The 18,565-nt window shown below is 45.3% G+C and overlaps 1 protein-coding gene across 5 annotated transcripts in view; it reads right to left on the bottom strand.

The window, feature by feature from the left end:
• Positions 1-218: 218 nt before the first annotated feature.
• Positions 219-18,565, bottom strand: part of add3a (adducin 3 (gamma) a) — a 149,770-nt gene continuing 131,423 nt past the window's right edge. For 4 of the 5 annotated variants that reach the window (XM_064961989.1, XM_064961974.1, XM_064961993.1 and 1 more), the window contains 7 exons: positions 17,290-17,466; positions 11,885-12,127; positions 8,217-8,333; positions 7,973-8,059; positions 5,829-5,952; positions 4,586-4,678; positions 219-3,519 (listed from right to left, as the gene is read on the bottom strand). In XM_064961989.1, coding sequence (XP_064818061.1) covers positions 3,269-3,519; positions 4,586-4,678; positions 5,829-5,952; positions 7,973-8,059; positions 8,217-8,333; positions 11,885-12,127; positions 17,290-17,466 — 1,092 coding nt within the window. In that variant the 3' untranslated portion in view covers positions 219-3,268. The remainder of the gene's footprint in view (positions 3,520-4,585; positions 4,679-5,828; positions 5,953-7,972; positions 8,060-8,216; positions 8,334-11,884; positions 12,128-17,289; positions 17,467-18,565) is intronic. The other variant, XM_064961997.1, reaches the window with a different exon arrangement.

The following is an 18,565-nucleotide window of genomic DNA, read 5'->3' as shown; positions in this document are numbered from 1 at the left end:
AATGATTGTGGATGGATTATGTTCAACATAAAGACAGACAGTTGGAAGAATGATACAAGTGTTCATGAACGTGGATTGTAGGTGATGACAGTGTGATTTTTGCGCCAAAATAAATTGAATCGGAATTCAATTTCTTCTGGCACTAAAATGACTCCATAAAAGGAGTCCGCCACTTCAATCAGTTTAACAAGACATGGAAATGAAAAATAAAGCTTCCGTTTCTTAAAATACAGTTTTATTTTGTGAATTCACACTGATTAGCAACACATCTGAAAGCAACTCCATTATAGAAGAACCATTTCTAATAGGATCTTTGTTCACAGGTCACAGGTCAGGCTTGGCTCATTACTTGCATGCTAAAGCGATCCTTTCTTTTTTTTTATCAACAGAAACAAAATGGTGGACAGAGGCATTAGTTAGTGAAAACAATGGTGCAAACGGTCGGTAGATGGGAGAGAAAAGTAAACAAAAGAACGCAAATGCAAATTCAATCCATCTGAGAGCGGCTTGTCAACGCTCGTACTGTACATGGTTAATAAGGAAGGAGAAACCGAGTACTTGGGAAACGAAAAAGACTGAACTGAAAACCTGTCTGATACAAATGGAAAGATGAAAAATAAGAACTGTGTCAAAAAGGAGAAATGGTATGAAAAAATGGGTACAATTGTGATTCTAAAAACATGGTGTGTTGACGTCATAGTTCTCCCTAAAACCCCACCCCACACATACACTTTCACATTTTCTAAAACTCACACCTCAACCCCTTTTTCCAGCTGTTTATGTGACTGTGAGACCAAAAAGCCCAACTCTGCTGTGAGACAGATGATAGGGCTATTTACACAGCTAAAGATGTGCCTCTCTCCTTCCCTCATTTCATCCCTCTCTCCTCCTCTCGCCCCATCCCACTCTCCTTCAATCCCTCTCTCCTTCTCTCGCCCCATCCCACTCTCCTTCTCTCCTTCCATCCTACTCTCTTTCTCTCCTTCCATCCCTCTCTCCTTCTCTCGCCCCATCCCACTCTCCTTCTCTCCTTCCATCCCTCTCTCCTTCTCTCGCCCCATCCCACTCTCCTTCTCTCCTTCCATCCCTCTCTCCTTCTCTCGCCCCACCCCACTCTCCTTCCCTCCCTCTCTCCTTCTCTCGCCTCATCCCACTCTCCTTCCCTCCCTCTCAATGTTCCAAATCCAATAGTTCACATTGCTAGCTGGGATATTGGTACATATCTATATTATCTGTGTTACTCTGTGTCTATATGCCACTTAGTCATCACTCGTCCATGATTTATATCTTCTACAGAAATAACACGAGTTCCAGTTTCCACAACCGACAACGTCGTGAAAGGAGCTGTTGAGAAGCAAATAAAAGAGAAACTAAAGAGAAAGACTAGAGGCTACGCAAACAGCGTCTAGACAACTATGAGCTGTCAAAGTGGTCTTATGAGCAGTCATAGGCATGACATAGAGGTGACTTATAAGAGGCCTAATGACAATCCGGGGAGCACTCCTGCTAAATTTGACACCCGGGTGCGGGCAGGATAAGATTCTCAACCCTTGTCTCATGATTTACAATATAGGAGAAAAATATGGTATAAGGCATAAAAAAAAATCACACACAAAATACACCATAGCAACAACGGCGCCAGTTCCACGCTCAAGGCCCATGATTTTTTACATTTTATAACTGAAGATACTTTTTGTATTTTGGGACCTGTTTTATTAATTTTGTTGTTTTTTTAACTGAGAAATAATATTTTTTTCAAGCGTGACACAAATCTAGATCTATTTCTTCGGAAACAACTCACTTTCCACAACCTAAAGTGGATCTTCCATACTCTGCTCCTGCCATCTACTTTCTTGCTTCTACAGATCCTATTGGTTCTTCTGCTTCTAGAATCTCCTTCATAGTAGAAACCACCTGCAACTACATTGTGTTATAGTCCGTCCACAGTAAAAGTGCAGCACAATAAAATACTAAATATATAGTTAAAAATCTATACCCAACATATCCAGTTTCCATATATCTCAGTTATAGAGTACTTTTTGTAATCTGAACAAGAATATAATTTGAGAGAAACCTGCAGGCAACACTAGAGCAACGTAGTCAGCCATATAAATTCAGATTCTTGCAAAAACATGCGTAACATCTTGTATTTCTCTGTAAAAGTATAGAACTGAGCACAAAACTGAGTGAGATGACTACTACCAAACTGTGTTCAATAAAAAAACTACAATGTAATATTATTCAATGAGATGACGTTTTTATAATCTAAATGAGATTAAAAAGTATATAAATGATGATTCTTCACTAAAACGTGATTGTTTTTTTATTCCTTTTAGTTTGGCAAAATAAAAATGAAATTATTAAGAGGAGAGGACAATAAAAAAAATGGTGAGTTTATAGTGAATCAGTGGTGAACAACAGATGAAGGTCGGAGGTCGACTAGAAGAGAGCTAGGTAATGTAAAGATAGATTCACTTTAACAGAAGGTGAGAGAGGAGGAGGAAGAGGAGCAATAAAAAGAGGGATGAAAGAGAAAAACGAAGCGAGAGGCAGAGAGAGAAAGCGAAAACAAGAAGCAAGAGTGAAAGAAAGAAAACCTGTAAATTTAAAACCATCTCAAAACCAGTTTTCCAGTCTGACTATTTCTTTGTGGCCTCTCTGATTTCAGTCCTCTATGTATTGAAGAAGCAGACCTCATATGAGGAGAAAATCTAAGTGAAAAGAACATGGTGGTTGTTATGGTTACCATAAAGGTCGGAAAGCGTTTCCATACGCTAGCTAGTCGCCATATTGTGCAGTTTAATAATACCACTGATGCATATCGAGACCCGCCAGTGTCGGCTGGAGATCATGAAGCAAGGAATACGATTGGCTGATTCTAATTCCATAATCAACAATTAGCCAATGGCAGAGAAGAAATAACATAATCAGCCAATAGCAGTAAATATTGAACATGGGGGAGGAGTCAGTCGTTGCAGCTTTATCATTTTAGTCCTCACCTTCCCAAATCAATGAGCCTTCACTTCCAGGCAGAGAATCCTCAACGCAATTCATCACTTTTCGCGCAAGTCTAAAAAATGTTAACTTAAAAGAACAATGTTAAAAAATACAATCAAAATAAAATCTTTAAAAAAAAAATGACAAAAGAGGACACTGACAAAAACAAAACTAAAATAAAAACAGACAAAAAAATAAAAATAAGAGGGGTCCCCTCTTTCTTCTTAATCTGTATATAGGCTTTAATATCACTCCCTCCATCTCTCTTTCACTAGGCCTCCATTTTCTCTTTTTTTTTGTTCTTCTTGAGGAAGGAGGGAGTGCGGAACTTCTTCTTCTTCTTGTTGGGGGACTTGGAGGGCGAGCTCTCGGGGGAGAGGGCGGAGTCTTCGATCTTCTCGCCGCTGCGGACCTTGACCTCAATGCTCTCCACGCTGGTGGTCAGCTGACTGACCCTTTTGCTCAGCTCGTCGTTCACCTCATGGTCGCCGCCATCCTTGCCGTTCTGCATCGTGTGGTTCTCTGGAAAGAGCAGGGGAGAGGGGTCAGAGGTCAGACAGGGTAGACCACCACCAACCCCACAACAATAAACCTGATTCTGTGTCTGCTACAGACCTTATACTATGTTGTTTGACCACAAAATACGTTCAGGTGCTACTTCGGATACTTTCCAAATTCCCAGGTTTTCCAGAAATCCTGGTTGGAAGACCCTGGAATCAGGAAGAAATAACCAGGGAATCTGGGAATCTTCCAACCGGGATTTCTGGAAAACCTGGGAATTTTGGGGAAATTGCAACCCTAGGTGCTACATTTACCATGAACCAAGAGCAACCTCGGAGAGGGTGTCACCTGATGTCACCTACCCTATCTGAAATCTGTTACAGCTGGTATCTGTTAACTAATCAACACAAGTTCAATGATCACCTTTTTCAATAAAGTGCATTTCACAGCCAATGTTAATGTGACCGTGACTATGTACTGTACGGGGATCCAGTTACCACACGAAGAGGGTTCTTTACAAGCACTGTGCCACTGTTCTATTACAAGAGCATTTCAATGTACTACAATGAACCAACGTGTGACATCATAAGAGGTTGTTGAGCAACAATCGACCCGACTTGGCCCCCACAAGAGAAGAACTGGTTGACTTAAGTCAAAAACTGTGTCATGAATTGTGTCGCACGCACACACACACACACACGGAGCAGTTTGCTGTGGGGAGCTGTGTTGATGGCTACTGTGCTCTGTAGTTACGTGGTGTTGGTGTTTGTTGTTCAAAGGGACAGGAAGTAGTTACTACAGGAAGTAAAACTGAGTCATTGTTAATGATTAAGAGGAAGTAAGACACTATAGAATTGGTACTGATTAAACATCGTAAAGTTGATTACACAATAGCAATGCAGTAGGTTTCCATATAATTGTGTTATTATATCTATTACCTATTATAACATTTGAGGTTAAAGTGGAACCAAAGGAATGTAGAATGTGTTTTTGACATAATAAAACACAGCACAACCTTAGCAAAGCCTGTTCTGATGAAACGCACACAAACAAACACATTTCACAACGTTCTCTATCTGTGTGATACCTTCTTTAGCTGGAGTTATTTGCGGGGACTGAGTTTGGGACAGAGACTGAGAGAGAGTGGAAGCGTCGTTGGAGGTTAGGTCGTGCTCGTCATCTGCAGGAGTGGGTGAGGGTTTGGGATGAGGGTTGAAGGGGTGGGAGTAAGGGGTCAGGGGGTGAGGAGGGGGAGAGGGTTTGGGATGAGGGTTGAAGGGGTGAGAGAAAGGGGTCAGGGGGTGAGAGAGTTTGGGTTGAGGGGTAAGGGTGAGGGAGTGGATTGGTAGGAGTAGGGTTTGGGGGGGGGGGTGAGAGAGGGAAGTGAGGGTTTGGGGGTGAGAGATTAGTGTTGACACACATGTTAGAGGCAAGACAGCACAAACAGATCTGGGACCAGGCTACGTTAGGGTACATGGAACGTAGTGGTCGTACAGTACATACTGTGAGGAATCTAAGGGGTTAACGTGGTTCATTTAACCACCAGGTCATTCATCAGATACTATTAGTTTATAAGTACACATCAATACAGTGATACTCCAAAAACCCCATTCATTATCACAGTGGAGTTCTAGCAGTAACATTACAGACAGACATTCTATACACAACATCATAGTATACATAGCAGCACACAGTATTACTGTGAGCACAGACATGCAGAGGAACATTCTAGAAGGAGCATGAGAACATTCTATAAGGAGCATAATATGGAATCCAGATTGGACTGGTGTAGAGTAGGTGGGGATAGGGGGGTGGATGGTGTCATGGCAACCGGGCCCACTCATACAGTGGGTGTGAAAACCTGCTGTGGGCCAGTCTGTCTGTTCTGTTGGCCGCCTTAGTCATAGGATGTAGGGATGGTTCCCTGCTGCACACACACGTTACTACAGGCAGGGGTTTTACCATCTTGACTGCAAGATCAGGAACAACTCTCACTATAAATGGTGTTGTGGCTTATAAAACGGGTTCGGAGACATCTGCAATCTGATTGGCTGAAATGGGGCTCCAAGCCATTGACAATTCCTTGTTATCGGACTGTCTATGAAAGTAGTAGCAGTTTTGACTGGAGTGGAATACTACTCATTTGACTTGTGTATAACATGGTAGGATAGATGGCTGGTGTGTATTTCTCTGTGGTTCTGTATGGGTGTGTGTTTCTCTGTGGTTCTGTATGGGTGTGTGTATGTGTGTTTCTCTGTGGTTCTGTATGGGTGTGTGTGTTTCTCTGTGGTTCTGTATGAGTGTGACTTCTCTGTGTGACTCTCTCTTACCACTCAGTCCCAGCTGTCTCTTCTCTACGTTCATCGTGTATTCGTCCATCTCTTTCTCAGACAGCTGACTGAAGGGGTTAGGAGGTAGAGGAACCATCTGGTCATCCTCTGATGCCACATAGGGCTGGAGAGAGAGAATGGAGGGGGAGAGAGAATGGAGGGAGAGAGTGGAGAGAGAGAAGAAGAGAGAGTGGAGAGAGAGGAGAGAGAGGAGAGAGAGGAGAAAAGAGAGAGAGTGGAGAGAGAGAGGATAGAAGAGAGAGAATGGAGGAAGAGAGAGAATGGAGGGAGAGAGAGAATGGAGGGAGAGAGTGGAGAGAGAGGATAGAAGAGAGAGAATGGAGGGAGAGAGAGTGGAGAGAGAGGATAGAAGAGAGAGGGATGGAGAGGGAGAGAGAGAAGAGAGAGAGAGGTGGGATAGAGAGAGAGAGGAGAGAAAGAGAGGAGAGACAGAGGGAGAAGAAAGAGAGAGAGAGAGAGAAAGAAAGAGAGGAGAGGAGAGAGAGAGAGAGAGAGAGAGAGAGAGAGAAGAGAGAGAGAGAGAGAGAGAGAGAGAGAGAGAGAGAGGAGAAGAGAGAAGAGAGAGAGGGGAGAAGAAAGAGAGAGAGAGAGAGGAGAGAGAAGAAAGAGAGAGAGAGAGAGAGACAGAGAGGAAGAGAGAGAGAGAGGGAGAGAAGAAAGAGAGAGAGAGGGGAGAAGAGAGAGAGAGAGAGAGGGAGAAGAGAGAGAGAGAGAGAGAGAGAGAGAGAGAGAGAGAGGAGAGAGAGAGAGAGAGAGGGGGAGAGAAAGAGAGAGAGAGAGGGGGAGAAGAAAGAGAGAGAGAGAGGGGAGAAGAAAGAGAGAGAGAGAGAGAGAGAGAGAGAGAGAGGGAGAGAAGAAAGAGAGAGAGAGAGAGAGGGAGAGAGGAAAGAGAAAGAGAGAGAGAAGAGAGAGAGAGAGAGAGAGAGAGAGAGAGAGAGAGAAAGAGAGAGAGAGAGAGAGAGAGAGAGAGAGAGAGAGAGAGAGAGAGAGAGAGAGAGAGAGAGAGAGAGAGAGAGAGAGAGAGAGAGAGAGAGAGAGAGAGAGAGAGAGAGAGAGAGAGAGAGAGAGAGAGAGAGAGAGAGAGAGAGAGAGAGAGAGAGAGAGAGAGAGGAGTTAACATCAGACTCCCCAGACTCCCCATGGACAGATCCATTCCCAGATGAGGACCAGAGTACACTAATGCCAGTTCATCGTAAAACACAACAACTAACACACCATTCAATAGAAATGGGCATATCACACAAACACACGCCAATACTTTCAAATGACTTACCAACAGGGAAAAACAATGATGAAGGGAAACTGTCAAATATGAATGGTGTTCTGGCACAACCACATCAGAACATGCACAACACACATTTGGTGACATAAGGAAGTAGGTCATTCATTGGTGGAATGCACTATCATGCGTAAACACTCCACTTCACCCCCACCTCCAGAAACACACAGACAGTGATGATGTGACCGAACAGGACAGCAACTGAGAGGACAAACAGGTGAAACAGAAATGCACTAACACACTGCACACTGTAGTATTCAGCCTGTAGAGACATTACCTTCACACGGACTGGCTGATCCTTCAACACATGACATACACCATGTAGGGGAACAATATTTCAGAAGTGATCAAATCTCACACTGATCAGTTACATCTCAACTCTGATAACAGGCAGAGAGACCTGGATTGTGTTATTCCCTCGCTATGAGATGATACCAATCACCAAAACGCTGCCAAGAAGATCCAAAAGGATTAAGTTATTCACCAAAGTTGGCACTTTGACGGACAGATGTCATGACAGAATCCCAGAGCCATGGAGATGTGTATTTCTGGTTCTCAACAATACATGTCATTAGCCCCACCTACTGGTCAAGGTTGGCAAACGCAATAACAAATAGCTCAGCCTGTCTCGCCTGGATGATATGGTTTACTTCGCAAAATCCTGAAGCATCACAGTTTACAGACTGCCTTATATACCATTTAATTCAAAAGACTGTCATATATTGAAATAAATATTGAAATACTTTAGTTGTTGTTTATGACACTGTTATGGATGTATCACCAACAGGACTTCAGGCCAAGTGGCAACAGATATATTGGCTTGTCACACCGAGTTGCCGCTCACCATTCGAGGTTCGTCCAATGGGATGCCTGCCAGGTGGTGAGAGCGAGGTCCGGACGTCATCATGTCGAATCGGTTCTGCTCTCTGATCTGTGATAGGACATAACAGTGACATCACTTACAGCTACACAACCAGGCAGAGAAGGAGCGGACAGAGAGGAGTTAAGTTGAAGTTGGCCTTAGTGCTCCAGGGTCAGTTTATGGTTAAGATGTATGGAGGGTAGCTGATCCTAGATCTGTGACTTACTCGGTTTCTCTTCTCTAGCACCTCACTAGGGTTGGTGTTCATAGGGACAAACTGATTGGGGTCCTCGATCCGGATTGGAGTGCCACTGCTGTTGCCACCTTCCTCAGACTTCATCCACTGTGGAGAACAGAAAATACAAAAACATAGACCAATCAGACAAAGACCAATCAGACATAGACCAATCTGTCTAGTTCAGCTGGAGGGAAAGGCAGCCCAATTCTGATATTTTTTTCATAAATTGCTTTTGACCAATCAGAGCAGCTCTGAAAAAGATCTGATGTGAAAAGATCAAAGTGATTGATCAAAAGACTATTTAGTGGAAAGATTGGGCTGCCTGTGTAAACGTAGCCATGGTGAACTTGCTGGTATTCCTTTCTGAGTCATTATATTATTATATATTATTTTATATTATATTATATTATTATATTATTATATTAATATCACAAATATGTAATTCTCTAACATACCAGAAGAGGGCAGTCTCATATAAGGATTCACCAGATTGTGTCTCAGGGACAGTCAGATTGGCTCCCTACAGTATGAGTACGGACCATGGTCCTGGTGTGTTTATATAGTGTGTTAACCCTCCCTACAGTATGAGTACTGACCATGGTCCTGGTGTGTTAACCCTCCCTACAGTATGAGTACTGACCATGGTCCTGGTGTGTTTCCCTATATGAGACCATGGTCCTGTTAACCCTCCCTACAGTATGAGTACTGACCATGGTCCTGGTGTGTTTATATAGAGTGTTAACCCTCCCTACAGTATGAGTACTGACCATGGTCCTGGTGTGTTTATATAGAGTGTTAACCCTCCCTACAGTATGAGTACAGACCATGGTCCTGGTGTGTTTATATAGTGTGTTAACCCTCCCTACAGTATGAGTACAGACCATGGTCCTGGTGTGTTTATATAGAGTGTTAACCCTCCCTACAGTATGAGTACTGACCATGGTCCTGGTGTGTTTATATAGAGTGTTAACCCTCCCTACAGTATGAGTACTGACCATGGTCCTGGTGTGTTAACCCTCCCTACAGTATGAGTACTGACCATGGTCCTGGTGTGTTTATATAGAGTGTTAACCCTCCCTACAGTATGAGTACAGACCATGGTCCTGGTGTGTTTATATAGTGTTAACCCTCCCTACAGTATGAGTACAGACCATGGTCCTGGTGTGTTTATATAGTGTGTTAACCCTCCCTACAGTATGAGTACTGACCATGGTCCTGGTGTGTTTATATAGTGTGTTAACCCTCCCTACAGTATGAGTACTGACCATGGTCCTGGTGTGTTTATATAGTGTGTTAACCCTCCCTACAGTATGAGTACTGACCATGGTCCTGGTGTGTTTATATAGTGTTAACCCTCCCTACAGTATGAGTACTGACCATGGTCCTGGTGTGTTTATATAGAGTGTTAACCCTCCCTACAGTATGAGTACTGACCATGGTCCTGGTGTGTTTATATAGAGTGTTAACCCTCCCTACAGTATGAGTACTGACCATGGTCCTGGTGTGTTTATATAGTGTGTTAACCCTCCCTACAGTATGAGTACTGACCATGGTCCTGGTGTGTTTATATAGAGTGTTAACCCTCCCTACAGTATGAGTACTGACCATGGTCCTGGTGTGTTTATATAGTGTGTTAACCCTCCCTACAGTATGAGTACTGACCATGGTCCTGGTGTGTTTATATAGTGTGTTAACCCTCCCTACAGTATGAGTACTGACCATGGTCCTGGTGTGTTTATATAGAGTGTTAACCCTCCCTACAGTATGAGTACTGACCATGGTCCTGGTGTGTTAACCCTCCCTACAGTATGAGTGTGGTCCTGGTGTGTTTATATAGAGTGTTAACCCTCCCTACAGTATGAGTACGGACCATGGTCCTGGTGTGTTTATATAGTGTGTTAACCCTCCCTACAGTATGAGTACTGACCATGGTCCTGGTGTGTTTATATAGTGTGTTAACCCTCCCTACAGTATGAGTACTGACCATGGTCCTGGTGTGTTTATATAGAGTGTTAACCCTCCCTACAGTATGAGTACTGACCATGGTCCTGGTGTGTTTATATAGTGTGTTAACCCTCCCTACAGTATGAGTACTGACCATGGTCCTGGTGTGTTTATATAGAGTGTTAACCCTCCCTACAGTATGAGTACTGACCATGGTCCTGGTGTGTTTATATAGAGTTTATATATGAGTACTGACCATGGTAACCCTCCCTACAGTATGAGTACTGACCATGGTCCTGGTGTGTTTATATAGAGTGTTAACCCTCCCTACAGTATGAGTACTGACCATGGTCCTGGTGTGTTTATATAGTGTGTTAACCCTCCCTACAGTATGAGTACTGACCATGGTCCTGGTGTGTTTATATAGAGTTAATCATCCCTACAGTTAACCCTCCCTACAGTATGAGTACTGACCATGGTCCTGGTGTGTTTATATAGTGTGTTAACCCTCCCTACAGTATGAGTACTGACCATGGTCCTGGTGTGTTTATATAGTGTGTTAACCCTCCCTACAGTATGAGTACTGACCATGGTCCTGGTGTGTTTATATAGAGTGTTAACCCTCCCTACAGTATGAGTACTGACCATGGTCCTGGTGTGTTTATATAGAGTGTTAACCCTCCCTACAGTATGAGTACTGACCATGGTCCTGGTGTGTTTATATAGAGTGTTAACCCTCCCTACAGTATGAGTACTGACCATGGTCCTGGTGTGTTTATATAGAGTGTTAACCCTCCCTACAGTATGAGTACTGACCATGGTCCTGGTGTGTTTATATAGTGTGTTAACCCTCCCTACAGTATGAGTACTGACCATGGTCCTGGTGTGTTTATATAGAGTGTTAACCCTCCCTACAGTATGAGTACTGACCATGGTCCTGGTGTGTTTATATAGAGTGTTAACCCTCCCTACAGTATGAGTACTGACCATGGTCCTGGTGTGTTTATATAGTGTGTTAACCCTCCCTACAGTATGAGTACTGACCATGGTCCTGGTGTGTTTATATAGAGTGTTAACCCTCCCTACAGTATGAGTACTGACCATGGTCCTGGTGTGTTTATATAGAGGGTTAATCATCCCTACAGTATGAGTACTGACCATGGTCCTGGTGTGTTAACCCTCCCTACAGTATGAGTACTGACCATGGTCCTGGTGTGTTAACCCTCCCTACAGTATGAGTACTGACCATGGTCCTGGTGTGTTAACCATCCCTACAGTATGAGTACTGACCATGGTCCTGGTGTGTTAACCCTCCCTACAGTATGAGTACTGACCATGGTCCTGGTGTGTTTATATAGAGGGTTAATCATCCCTACAGTATGAGTACTGACCATGGTCCTGGTGTGTTAACCATCCCTACAGTATGAGTACTGACCATGGTCCTGGTGTGTTAACCATCCCTACAGTATGAGTACTGACCATGGTCCTGGTGTGTTAACCCTCCCTACAGTATGAGTACTGACCATGGTCCTGGTGCGTTAACCATCCCTACAGTATGAGTACTGACCATGGTCCTGGTGTGTTAACCATCCCTACAGTATGAGTACTGACCATGGTCCTGGTGTGTTAACCATCCCTACAGTATGAGTACTGACCATGGTCCTGGTGTGTTTATATAGAGTGTTAACCCTCCCTACAGTATGAGTACTGACCATGGTCCTGGTGCGTTCGTCCACGGCCGCCACGTTAACCTTCATATAACTGTTGGGGCTGTTGAGCCAGCGTGTCTTCTCCCTGGCCTGTCTCTGCTGGAGGAACTTAAACGGCAGCCGCGCGGCGCCCTCCTCCTCCTCGAACATGAACGCCGTCACCGTGGCCGGGATCTCCACGTCGGACTTGTGCCGAGGCTTCTCCCGAACGATGGGGTGGCGGTAAGCATAGCCAGTCCGGTAGCCCTGTGGGGAAAAGGACACAGAAATCAATCAATCAATCGACCAGATCTCATGTACATAGTGTGTTTAGTTCGGCAGCCCTGTATGGCCAAACAAACCAACGACAGAAATGTCCATCTACAAATCAGATTCCATTTGTATAGTTATTATTTTCCACAAAGTTTCTAAGTCCCCAGAGAGGAAGACGAGGGATAAGTGGTAGGAAAGAAGACTCTTTAGTCGTGGAACAACATGTTGTCAAGCTTTTGATCTCCCCATTCATCTAGAGTTCATTTTCAATAGTGCAAGTCCTCTCTGTAGAATCCTCACTCCATAGGAATGTAGTTTGTGTCTCTGTCCCACCCTTATTATTTGGACAGAGCTCTGGACTCAAAACTACCGCCTCTGTCACTAAGGAAAACGGAAAGAGAGAGAGAGAGAGAGAGGGGGACACACAGTCTCCGGCCACTATCCCATGATTCCTAGCTGTGGGAGAATGGAAAGATCCCTCTCTCTTTCTAGATCTCTCTCACCCTGTATAGCGCACCTCTTCTCTATCTGACTTCTCTTTCCCATCCCTCTTTCACTATCCCATGATTCCTAGCTGTGGGAGAATGGAAAAAGGATGATGTGCAGCCAGAGGGGACTTCCTTTCATCCATGGACAATGGATAGTGTGTTCATCTGACTTCTTCCTCCCTCTCTCTTTCTATATCTCTCTCACCCTGTATAGCGCTCCTCTCTTCTATCTGACTCTTTCCCATCCCTCTCTCTCTTTCTATCTCTCTCTCACCCTGTATAGCGCTCCTCTCTTCCCCTCTTTCTATATCTCTTCTCTTTCTATATCTCTCTCTCACCCTGTATAGCGCTCCTCTTCTCTATCTGACTTCTCTTTCTCTTTCCCATCCCTCTCTCTTTCTATATCTCTCTCTCACCCTGTATAGCGCTCCTCTTCTCTATCTGACTTCTCTCTTCCTCATGTATAGCCCTCTCTCTATCTCTATATCTCTCTCTCACCCTGTATAGCGCTCCTCTCCCTCTCTATCTGACTTCTCTCTATCTTTCTCTTTCCCATCCCTCTCTCTTTCTATATCTCTCTCTCACCCTGTATAGCGCTCCTCTTCTCTATCTGACTTCTCTTTCTTTCCCATCCCTCTCTCTTTCTATATCTCTCACCCTGTATAGCGCTCCTCTTCTCTATCTGACTTCTCTTTCTCTTTCCCATCCCTCTCTCTTTCTATATCTCTCTCACCCTGTATAGCGCTCCTCTTCTCTATCTGACTTCTCTTTCTCATCCCATCCCTCTCTTTCTATATCTCTCTCACCCTGTATAGCTTCTTCTTTCTGACTTCTCTTTCTCTTTCCCATCCCTCTCTCTTTCTATATCTCTCTCACCCTGTATAGCGCTCCTCTTCTCTATCTGACTTCTCTTTCTCTTTCCCATCCCTCTCTCTTTCTATATCTCTCTCACCCTGTATAGCGCTCCTCTTCTCTATCTGACCTCTTCTCTATCTGACTTCTTCTTATCTGACTTCCCATCCCATCCTCTCTTTTCTATATCTCTCTCACCCTGTATAGCGCTCCTCTTCTCTATCTGACTTCTCTTTCTCTTTCCCATCCCTCTCTCTTTCTATATCTCTCTCACCCTGTATAGCGCTCCTCTTCTCTATCTGACTTCTCTTTCTCTTTCCCATCCCTCTCTCTTTCTATATCTCTCTCACCCTGTATAGCGACTCCTCTTCTCTATCTCTCTCTCACCCTGATAGCTTCTTCTCTATCTGACTTCTCCCTCTCTCTTTCTATATCTCTCTCACCCTGTATAGCGCTCCTCTTCTCTATCTGACTTCTCTTTCTTTTCCCATCCCTCTCTCTTTCTATATCTCTCTCACCCTGTATAGCGCTCTTTCTCTATCTGACTTCTCTTTCTCTATATCTCTCTTCTCTATCTGACTTCTCTTTTCCCATCCCTTTCTCTTTCTATCTCTCACCCTGTATAGCTTTCTCTATCTGACTTCTCTTCCCATCCCTCTTCTATATCTCTCTCTATAGCACCCTGTATAGCGCTCCTCTTCTCTATCTGACTTCTCTTCTCTATCTGACTTCTCTTTCCCCCATCCCTCTCTCTTTCTATATCTCTCTCACCCTGTATAGCGCTCCTCTTCTCTATCTGACTCTCTTTCTCTTTCCCATCCCTCTCTCTTTCTATCTCTCTCTCACCCTGTATAGCGCTCCTCTTCTCTATCTGACTTCTCTCTTTTCCCATCCCTCTCTCTTTCTATATCTCTCTCACCACCCTGTATACTTCTCTCCTCTTCTCTATCTGACTTCTCTTCTCTATCTGACTTCTCTTTCCCATCCCTCTCTCTTTCTATATCTCTCTCACCCTGTATAGCGCTCCTCTTCTCTATCTGACTTCTCTTTCTCTTTCCCATCCCTCTCTCTTTCTATATCTCTCTCACCCTGTATAGCTCTTCTCTATCTGACTTCTCTTTCTCTTTCCCATCCCTCTCTTTCTATATCTCTCTCACCCTGTATAGCGCTCCTCTTCTATCTGACTTCTCTTTCCCATCCCTCTCTCTTTCTATCCCTCTCTCTTTCTATATCCCTCTCTCTTTCACCCTGTATAGCGCTCCTCTTCTCTATCTGACTTCTTTTTCCCATCCCTCTCTCTTTCTATATCTCTCTCACCCTGTATAGCGCTCCTCTTCTCTATCTGACTTGATCCCTCTCTCTTTCTATATCCCATCCCTCTTCTCTATCTGACTTCTATCCCTCTCTCTTTCTATCTCTCTCTCATCTCTTCTCTGACTTCTCTTTCTTTCATCCCTCTCTCTTTCTATATCTCTCTCACCCTGTATAGCGCTCCTCTTCTCTATCTGACTTCTCTTTCCCATCCCTCTCTCTTTCTATATCTCTCTCACCCTGTATAGCGCTCCTCTTCTCTATCTGACTTTATCTTTCCCATCCCTCTCTTCTATCTGACTTCTCTCTCCCTCTCTCTTTCTATATCTCTCTCACCCTGTATAGCGCTCCTCCTTTCTCCTTTTCATCGATACCAGACTATCCTGTCAGTGTCAATCAGATATAGACTTTAACCAGGTGTTCGGAGATCTGACTTCTCTTTCTCTTTCCCACTCAACCTTCAACTTCTCTTTCTTTCTCTTTCATCCCTCACCCTGTATAGCGCACCTTTCTCTATCTGACTCTCACTGGACTCAGGAAACACAGAATCAGAATCAGATGAGGTTCTTGGCATGCAGCTTCCTCTCCATATCAGAGGTATCTGCCACGGTGTTGTGAAACGTGTTATTCTGGTATATTCTGTACTATAATAAATAGTAGTTTTACGAGGTGTGAGACGAGACTGTGTGATAGGAGCGGCCCCCTTTGGACAGCTACACAGACCGTTGAGTAATGACTCTCCAGATACATTGAGGACAGAGGTGAAAAGACAGAGGACAGAGGTGACAATATCAGAGAGAGAGAGAGGGAGGAGATCTGAAATCCCTCTCTCTTTCTATATCTCTCTCACCCTGTATAGCGCTAGACAAACAGTTAGAGAAGAGAGACTTGGGGAGACAAGAGAGGGAGGAGGGCCCAGACCATCCCTCTCTCTTTCTAGATCACTGGTGAAAAAGACAGGCAAGAAAGATCACCCTGGCCACAAGGGCCCTCTTCTCTATCAGAGAGAGAAGGGAGATCCCTGAGACCCATCCCTCCCTCTTTCTATATCTCTCTCACCCTGGAGACTTCTCTTTCTCTTTCCCATCCCTCTCTCTTTCTATATCTCTCTCACCCTGAAATCCCTCTCTCTTTCTAGGGGGAGAAAATCTCTCGTCCCCTCCTTTTCAGATACCAGACTATCCTGGACTTTAACCAGTCTCAACCTTTCAACTGGACTCAGGAAACACAGAATCAGATGAGGTTCTTGGCATGCAGCTTCCTCTCTATCAGCAGTGTCTGATCCTTTTACGAGGGATCTGACTCTCCAGTACATTGAGGACAGAGGTGAAAAGACAGAGGACAGAGGTGAGAAGAGAGTAGACAAACAGTTAGAGAAGAGAGACTTGGGGAGACAAGAGAGGGAGGAGGGGAAAGAGGTGAAAAAGACAGGCAAGAAAGAGGCCACAAGGGAGCTGTAAGCTCCCAGTCATCTGGTGTTGTTATGAAGCCTCCCAGTCAGAGTTCCAGCAGGGCCCAGACCATAGATCACTGACCCAGTCCCAAGTCTACAGGGCCCAGACCATAGATCACTGACCCAGTCCCAAGTCTACAGGGCCCAGACCATAGATCACTGACCCAGTCCCAAGTCTACAGGGCCCAGACCATAGATCACTGACCCAGTCCCAAGTCTACAGGGCCCAGACCATAGATCACTGACCCAGTCCCAAGTCTACAGGGCCCAGACCATAGATCACTGACCCAGTCCCAAGTCTACAGGGCCCAGACCATAGATCACTGACCCAGTCCCAAGTCTACAGGGCCCAGACCATAGATCACTGACCCAGTCCCAAGTCTACAGGGCCCAGACCATAGATCACTGACCCAGTCCCAAGTCTACAGGGCCCAGACCATAGATCACTGACCCAGTCCCAAGTCTACAGGGCCCAGACCATAGATCACTGACCCAGTCCCAAGTCTACAGGGCCCAGACCATAGATCACTGACCCAGTCCCAAGTCTACAGGGCCCAGACCATAGATCACTGACCCAGTCCCAAGTCTACAGGGACCAGCACAGCCGCACTGGACCAGTGATGTACTGTACTTTATGGAGTGATAGATCCAGTTGATGACCCAGAAACAGTAATGACAGAGGAAATGAGGGCAGGACTGTTCACTATCTGTTGGATGCCAACTCACTGTCCTTGAATTCCATTTCCCTGTTAGTTACACAACCTGGAGGTCAGAGGCAGGAGGGGGGCACCTGGGACAGGGCCAGCCCAGCAGGTCAACTCATAGCCTGGGTAGCGTGGGTGGTAGCCCTGCTTCCTCCCATGACCTTGGTGGCTAGTGCCAGTTGCACATATGGCATAGCTAGGAGTCACTGTCACAGCAATGACATTATATAGTAATGTAGAGTACCGTGTGTGGAGGGGGGATGGAGTGTGTGTGTAGCAGGGAAAGGAGATTGTGTGTGTGTGTAGTGTGTGTGTGTGTGTGTGTCTGTGTCAGTGTAAACCACTCACCAGGTTATCCAGCATCCTCATGAGAGATTCAAACTCCAGCTCTCCCACCTTCCACTTGTGTGGGCTTCCCATGTTGACAGACCCTGCATCGGCCACCGCATGGGTCCGAGACTTATACTTCTCAGCATCTAACACAATCAGGTTGTCTACGCTGCCAGCACACGAGACTGCATTCACCTAGAGGGAGAGATGGGAGAGGGAAGGAGGGAGAGAGATGGGAGAGGGAAGGAGGGAGAGAGATGGGAGAGGGGAGGAGGGAGAGAGATGGGAGAGGGAAGGAGGGAGATAGATGGGAGAGAGAGAGATGGGGGAGAGAGAGAGATGGGAGAGAGAGAGAGATGGGAGATGAGAGAGGGGAGATGAGAGAGATGGGGGAGATGAGAGAGAGAGATGGGGGAGAGAGAGGGAGAGGGAGGAGAGAGAGAGAGATGGGGGAGAGAGAAGAGGTGGGAGAGGAGAGAGAGATGGGGGAGAGAGGAAAGAGATGAGAGAGAGAGATGGGAGAGGGAAGGAGAGAGAGATGGGGGAGGGAAGGAGGGAGAGAGATGGGAGAGAGAGAGATGGGAGGGAGGAGAGAGGAGATGGGGGAGGAGAGGGAGAGAGATGGGAGAGAGAGATGGGAGAGAGGGGGAGGGAAGGAGGGAGATGGGGGAGGGAAGGAGGGAGAGAGATGGGAGAGAGAGATGGGGGAGGGAAGGAGGGAGAGAGACAGAGACAGAGAGAGACAGAGAGACAGAGACAGACAGAGACAGAGAGACAGAGAGACAGAGAGAGAGACAGAGACACAGAGACAGAGAGAGAGAGAGACAGAGAGAGACAGAGATTAGCCATTTCGAGTTCTATCGAGAGAAAAATCTAGACAATTGAGAAATGCAACCCAGGGAGGTATTACAGTTTACAGTTATTATACAAGGTCACTTTATTTTGCAATAGCCACACACACACCGTAGCCTGAGGTTCATCTTTAGGTATTAAGCAGGCTTTGCTAGGTTGGATTAATGTTTTGTTTGGCTCTGAGGCCGAGATTCAAATAGGGATTTGGTGCACCTATTACAGCAGGCAGGGATAACACCCACACACACACCCCCACACCGTAATGTCTACCATATTTACAAACTGCATATGCACAGCACACAGGCAAGCAGGCACACAAACAGTGACGCACACATATCATACGCACATGCACACACACGCGCACACAAACACACGCGCACAACACAAACACACTTTGCCAAACAAAACTCTGGAAATCATTGACTTTCCATTCAAGCGGCCC

Source organism: Oncorhynchus masou, chromosome 5 (genome assembly GCF_036934945.1).
Source record: "Oncorhynchus masou masou isolate Uvic2021 chromosome 5, UVic_Omas_1.1, whole genome shotgun sequence".
Lineage (NCBI taxonomy): Eukaryota > Metazoa > Chordata > Actinopteri > Salmoniformes > Salmonidae > Oncorhynchus > Oncorhynchus masou.
Note: the sequence above shows the minus strand (reverse complement) of the source record. Positions and strands in the feature narration are given on the sequence as shown.